The sequence below is a fragment of the Marmota marmota genome, unplaced genomic scaffold, assembly GCF_001458135.2.
Source record: "Marmota marmota marmota unplaced genomic scaffold, marMar, whole genome shotgun sequence".
In the NCBI taxonomy this organism is placed as follows: domain Eukaryota; kingdom Metazoa; phylum Chordata; class Mammalia; order Rodentia; family Sciuridae; genus Marmota; species Marmota marmota.
The window spans coordinates 2486335-2493962 of record NW_026000076.1 but is presented as its reverse complement, the minus strand read 5'-3'; the positions used below and the strand labels follow the sequence as shown (position 1 = coordinate 2493962).

General features: G+C 35.9%; 1 protein-coding gene across 1 annotated transcript in view; it reads right to left on the bottom strand.

Annotated features, from left to right (window-relative positions):
* Positions 1-764: 764 nt before the first annotated feature.
* Positions 765-7628, bottom strand: part of Dpyd (dihydropyrimidine dehydrogenase) — a 761982-nt gene continuing 755118 nt past the window's right edge. The window contains exon 20 of the mRNA XM_048814504.1: positions 765-6341. Within this exon, the coding sequence (XP_048670461.1) occupies positions 6147-6341 (195 nt within the window). The 3' untranslated portion in view covers positions 765-6146. The remainder of the gene's footprint in view (positions 6342-7628) is intronic.

Below are 7628 nucleotides of genomic sequence, written 5' to 3'. Positions count from 1 at the left end.
AATGCAAGCCCCACACAGCAAGGGTGTTGCTCACTGCTGGATCGCCAGTACCAGTGACTGTGCTGGCACAGTGGTGGGCTCAACGAAGCTTTAGTGAGAGGTGGGAATCTCCCTGACTGCACGAGGGACGACAATAGGAAACACAATACATCCTTGGTAGAAAAGCTGGTGCTTTCTGACCCTGTGGACCAGGTCCTCCTTCTTAAGACTTCCTTTTCTTTCTTCTCCTTTTTTTTTTTTAACTCTATGCCATCATCTGGTTACACTTCTATGATCATTTTTTTTCTTATTTCTTCCCCAGACATCATTATCTTCTCATAGGGGATTAGGCTAAGTGACAAATAAGAAAATATATGTGAAGATTCTCTCTCATGTCTGGCACACAGTAGGCTGTTGAAATGTTAGTTCGTTCTCCTTGTGTCTTCCAGCATACTCCCACAACTTTCTTTTGAGTTTGTCAATTTCAATATCCACAAATCTAAAATTTTTATCCCCCACCGAAAAACTCCATTAAACTCAAAGGCAGGAAGAACAAAACCCTGAGGTGTTATGTTTTCTTTATCTCAGTGGAACCATAAGGAATCTAGTCCTGATAATCCTCTTAGTCTTAACTAAGTTAGTCCCTCATCCTTCAATATGAATCTGAAATCTTGGCGTAAGAATGAATAAGGCTTTCAATTTCATCTGTCTCTACCACCATGCGCTCACCAAATGCAATAGCATACCGCAATTTCCAACTTGGTTGACCTCCAGAGCCACATGTATTCTCATCATTCTTGAGTCCATTTTAATGGACAGAATGAAAACAGATGGTCACTTAACTTGCTATCCCTTGTAACCTGTCCCTTCCTACATTATAACTAAGACAAAGAAACAACTACTTAGGACATATTAGGTGCAAGCTAAAAGCACTTCAAACATTATCTGATTTGTAACCCTATGAGGCAGATTCTTTTATTATCTCCATTTCACAGATGAGGTAACTGAGCTCTACTAAACGACAATGCCATAGTTCTAACACAGGCAGTGTGACCGAGTAGTCCTGGGCTTGATTTAGAAAACTCCTTGACCATAAATGTAATCTGCTAAAACCTTACAAACTTCTCTTTGAATTTTAAGGAGGAAAATAGTTTCTTAAGACTTTTTTCCTGATCACTTTCTTTAAATATGAGTATTTCACAGATAAAATAAATCTAAATTTAGTTTAGTCCCTCTTTGCTATGCTTTGAATGTGTCCCTCAAATGTTATTCATGTGCTGGAAATTTAGCTCCTTAAATTAAGATTAAATTTAACTCCTTAATTTAACACATTTTTATGTTAATGGCATTTGGAGGTGGGCCCTTTGGGAGGTAATTAGGACTAGGTGAGGTCATAAGAGTGGGCTCCCTGACAGCCTTAATGTCTTTATAAGAAGGCAAAGAGAGACCCAAGCTAGCAGGCTAGCAGCCTCCACCATGTTAGGATGCAAGAAGAAGGCCCTCACCAGATGCAGAGCAGATGTTGGTACCAGGCTCTTCAACTTCACAGCCTCCAGCACAGTAAGCCAAAAACTTCTAGTATCTATAAATTACATGGCCTCAGATATTTTGTTACAGCAACAGAAAACACATTAAAAACACACCACTTATACAAGATGGCTTAAGGTTATGCCTGGACTCCATTCCTGTTCTAATTGTCAGGATACAACATCTTTAATCTCACCCTTTCTGGCAGCTTCAGCTGTTGTCTGCTGGCATATAAACACGGATAAGCGTAGATTATTGTCATATATACAAACCAAACTTTACCTGTCTCCTCTTCTCATCAGTGTCTTCTGGTCTTTCTCAAGTTAAGAAAGTATTCCACACACGGCCATTACTTCTCAGCCTCTCTTCAATCTTCAGTTTACCACCTACTTCCTAGTTCTACTTTTCACTGTTTTACTGAAGCTGCTTTCTAAACCAGAGTAATATCAAACATGATGGGTCTAAAGGTTACATAAGGAGTGAGATCATGGCTATGACAGGAAAAATTTAAGCAATGTAAAACAACCAGATCTTCACTTAAAAACAAATGCTTTATAAAAGTTGGAGGAACGGTGATCTAGAAGACCATGGATGATCCAAGTCTTAAGCACAGAAAAGACATGCAAGCTGGGGAACTCTTGCACCATCATTATAGTAAAACTTGAGAAGAGTCACAGAGGAAGATCCACAGAGAGAAGGAAGTGGAGGGATGGACGGAGACCCCAGCACCATGGACTCCCCCATCCTCTCCTACTCTCCCAACCTGCTTCTCCTTCTGTCCCAGGAGGCTACAGGGTGTGTCTCTTCTCCCCAGGGTCCACCTCCTCCTGCCTTGTCTATCTAGTCAATATGAAGAAGAAAACAGACTTCTAGAACATATTTTAAAGGGAAGAGTCACAGTACAAGAAACACTTTTTCAAGTGTTAGGTCTTGGTTGAAAATACCATAGTGTGTTTTAGCCCAGGATTCTGGATTTCACTGGAAAGTTTTATTTGTAAAGTTTTAATTGATCTATTTATTATTGAACAAACAATAGTAGCATAAACTTTTTTTTATAGAAATTGACTATTCTCATTAGAACTTTATCTAATTGATTTTTGATTCACCCTTGAAAAATTTAAGCAAACTTTCAGAAATTGAAAATTTAAAAAAAATCACAGCAAGTGATGCAAAAAAAATAAAGCAAGTGATGCAAGTTATTACAATTTTTTTTTGTCATTAAATCATAATTTGGGAGATGAAAGGGATCACTTTAAAATGAAACTACTGAAGTCCTGGAATCATTATCTATGTATTTTGGGAAAAATTAACTTATAACCATTAATTAATACCTTAGAGCAATAAATTAGAGATTAATTAAGTGGTCAAATATAAATATTAAAATCTTGAAAGAAATAGGGTGAATATTTATTCAATATTATTGTAGAAAAGGCTATACTCAGCAAATCAATAAAGAATGAAAAAAAGATAAGATTCTACTGGAAATTATTATAAAATTTATAAAATTAAGACTTCTTTGCACAGACATAAAATTACCATGATACAAATTATGAGACAAATGATAATCTTAGAAATATATTTGAAACATTTTACAAAGTGCTATGATTTTTAAAAATATAAAAAGTCTGTAAAATTTATAAGACAAATATTTCAACAGAAAATTGTTCAAAGCACAAAAGAAAAAATGATCAAAATATACATAAAAGAATGTCAAGCTACCAGTATGTAGATATTCAAAATTCTAAAAAAATATATAAAGTAATTTTGATCTTTATATTAGTTAATAATAAGTTTGTTGCTAATGAAATGTCCCTTACATATTTGAAATGAATGTAAATTTGTACACCCTTCCTGGAGAATAATTTGATGATATTTTATAAAAAGCCCTAATATTACTACTTATAATATCATAATTTCTTATATTATAATATTATAATTACTTTTAAGAAAACAATCAGAAGTCTACAAAAATTTCTGTAGAATGATAGTTATAATAGTATTTTTTGTATCAATTTTGGAAACAATCCACATGTTCCACAATGTTTATTTAAAAATTAACAATAATATATTGATTTATGAAATAAAGTTATGTAAAAAGAGAGCAATATATACCTGTGATTTTTATGTTAAATAGTTAAGACTAGGAGAATCAACATTGTTTGTTTTAAAACATTACACTTAGGTATAGGAAAAAGTCTAGAAATTTATAAATCTAAATTTTAATTGTGGTTAAGTTTAGATGGATGATGGTTATTTTATATTAATATTTATGCTTCTAATATGAAAACAAAAGCAAATAAATGACTGAAAGGAGGAAAGGGAAAGAGATTTCCTGTTCAATGGTTTAATTTTACAAGTCTCTTGTTAGATAACCAGTTCAAATCAAGTGACTAGTAGTATAAGTGCCCCAAAACCCGCTTGTCCCAATTCTCACTTGTTTTCTTCCTCTAAAACACAGGCCATCTTCCACAAAGGTTTATAGAAAGCAAGATGAAGTGAGCATTTGTTATAGTAAATTTAATTCTTCATTTTCCAAGAAGATAACTGCACTTACAAAAAATCGAAAATGTCCCACCCCAGAAAACTCCAGCATGGTTGGCTGCTCTTGTGTTTTCTGACAAGGCACACCATCTGTCCCGGACTGGCAACAGGTGGGATGGATATGGACACTCGGGAGAGGGCCAAGGTCATAGAACACCCACCGATCACAGGAAACCTGCCACAGCTGCCACTTCATCTGCAGGCATGATGTGGTCCTAGGCACTGTAGCATTCACCATGTCCTGAGGCCCCTGTGGCACGTGACACCAAGGATACTCACTCTAGATAACCTCTAAGTTGAGACAGCCCAGGACAAGAAGGTGAACCTGAACCATGTCTAAGAAGAATCTCTCTTTCTCTTTGACACTTTTAAACAGCTTCACTTGCTTTCCTGACTTCTCATTTTTTACAAAATTTCTTCTGTGTTTGACTTTGTTTTTTTGTGGGAGGGGGGTGGGGTGGGGAGGGATATAATCTACCAGCTTTCATTCAACCACAGGAGGTTTTCTGTTTGTTCTGTTTCTGTTTTACTTCTGGGTTATCAACACATTCCTTTAAGTGTGAGGGGAATGGAAAAGGTCAAAAATTGTTCATAGTCAATTAGTACTTCTTTTATTTCAAACATAAATAATATCTTCCTTTTGAAATACCTATACAAGAGGAAAGGGTTCCTAGATGTGGAAATCTTACATTTCACTCAAATGAAGTAAGAAGAGTGACAGCTGTGAGAATTTCCACCAAACCCCAAGTCCCGCAGCATGTGATGGCCAGTAGTATGTGGTCTTCTCTTCTCATTGTTCTATTCGTCCTTTTCGTAGTACACAACTAACAGGAACAGCTCAAGAGACTAGTTGGGGGAGATTATGCTGCCAGAAGGTCCCAAGTGTTCACTTTACTTGGAATTATGGCATTGAAATGTGGTAGCTTGTGGACAACTTCCCTTTCACTTTCAGCACTCTGCATTGCTTCAATTTTGCAACATCAAACCTAACCTCTACCGTTTCTAGCACAGGATCCATTCTCCCCCATACATGGAGGGAACTTTTCAGGCACCTTGTCTCCACTGGACTCTCAGGAAAAATGAGTATCTATGAGGTCTGCTTGACAGCACCAAGGGTGAGCTCTGCAGCTGGCAACAGAGCTATCAGCAAACCCAGAAGAATCAACTTCCTTCACTGAGGACCTCATTTTAGTGATGGTGGCTTAGGACAGAATACACCCTTTCTTCACTATAACTGTTTTAACGAATGCCATCTTGGAGGAGGCAGGACTTGTGGGCGTGACTCCCAGAGAACAGCTGAGGGATTCCATGGTGATGTGACAGTTTTGTATCTTGACTGTGGTTGTGGATACATAAATTTAAGTATGTGACAAAATTACACAGAACTAAACACACACACACACACACACACACACTCACAAAGTAAAGTGGAGAAACCTGAATAGGATTGGTGGTTGTGTCAGGGTCAACCTACTAGTTGTGATATCAAACCCCCACTGCAAAGTGTGGACAGGGAGCTAAATAAAGGGTACCTGAGACCTCTCTGCTTTATTTATTACAACTGATTGTGAACCTACATTTCTCTTAAAATCAAAAGTTTAATGCAAAAATCAGGAAAGGTAACATACACACACCATTCTGTCTTCATGATAATTTTTGTTTTACCCAGACAATAATCTCTGAGACCCACATCAATGTACAGGTTTTCCTGAGGCTAAACCAGAGAAAATGTTTCCAAAATATAAATTACCATATTGATATTGATGTTATGTACTGATAAGTTAGCTGTTTTGCATGACTAATAAGAGATTTCTTGGTGTTTCTTGATGTTAAAATTACTGTGGGTTACAGTAATTTTAATTGACTGTGAGAAGACAATTGACATTAAAATCTCCTGACATGTTTAATACATAAAAAATTCCATTGAACACATACCTGACTGTGCTGTAAAAAAGTACAAAATATGCAAATAAAAGTATAAAATATATAAATCAAAGATGTCATTCTATAATTTAAATATTTTCACTACAGACAAAATCTTAAAAACTTTCAGAATACTTTTAAAACATTAGTGGTACATTTAAGGAGGAAATAAACATTTAAATCATATTTAAACAGTATGATAGACATATATTTGGTTTAAGTTTTACCTTGATGGTAGGTATAGGCCTTTTGGGTATAAAACATTTTCTCTCAAGTGGTGAGAAAGCTGCGTTTTGCTCTTTCTGTCTAATCTTGTTCTCTGCTATGATTTTCTTGCGCTGTTCAAGAAAAGGTCCAAAGCTGGGCAGTTTCTAAAGGGAAACATGAAATTAAAAAAACACGTTAGGCCATGTGTTGGTGTACACCTCTAATCCCAGCTCTTCAGGAGGCTGACGTAGGAGGATTACAAGTCCAAGGGCAGTCTGGACAATTTAGCAAGACCCTGTCTTAAAATAAAAAATTTTTAAAAGGGCTGGGGATGTAGCTCAGTGGTGAAGTACTTGGCCTTAGGTCTTAATTCTCAGTATTAAAAAACAAAACAAAACAAAACAACAGGGAAGATAAAAATGAGTGAATATAAACACATACACATATGAAGAAACAATTTTATACTTGGGGATGGTTTCATGTCTACTGTAACAAGGACTTCACTCACTCTCAGACTACTAGGCGTCTAGGTATTAGATTCCATTAGTTATTAAAAGAACACACACAAAAAATATCTTTACCGATATTTATGTGTTAGATGCAAATGTTAACTAAAATGCATTTCTAAATGGAATTAAAGTTCACAATGGCAAATCAAATCCATTCACTTAAAACAATAGCTATTAGTTAAATCATTTGTTTGGTTTGTATAGACAGAAGGCGAAACCTATTGATGGGTTTTTCCCGCTCATCAGGTTTTTCACACGATATAGACACAGTGTAGTTCCTGATAAATGTTTTTGTCAATAGCAAAGTTACCGTGCCAAAGTTCTAATCTGTATCTCTATTTTATTGTGCTCAAATTCTTACACATTTCTTTAAAGACTGTAACTAATGCCGATTGCAATTTACTGGAATAGCTGAAGAACAAAATGATAAAAATATTGACTTCTCTGTACAGAAAATAAATGTTATTTTGCGTAAAAGAAGTAAAAATAAAAATGAAAAGCAGAGGATATATCATGGTCCTTAAACAAACTCCATCAGTATTCAAAATCACATCACAGCTTTAAATCTCAAGGTTATTCAATTGTACTTTACAAAGTTCATTTAGAAAGATACCTGGGCGTCATGGAAAAATGCTAAGTGGTTTCAAGTTAACAGGAAAATGCCCTCATACCATTCATTATCCCACAATTATCTCCTCTTCACTTTGTCCTTCCCCTCCTTTAGAACCTTTGATCTTCACTTTTACTGACACATACGGCTGGTGATAGACACCACTGAATTCCAAATGTTTCCTGTCAGGCTGTAACCTGGAAATGCTAGGTCTCTTTTAAAAGACTGCAAAAACACTCTTGTTCCTGTAGAATAAAGCCCATTTATCTAGCTGATGGAGGTTTGGAAAACTACAGCACTCCAAGGTCATCCTGATCTCTGACCTAGCAAGT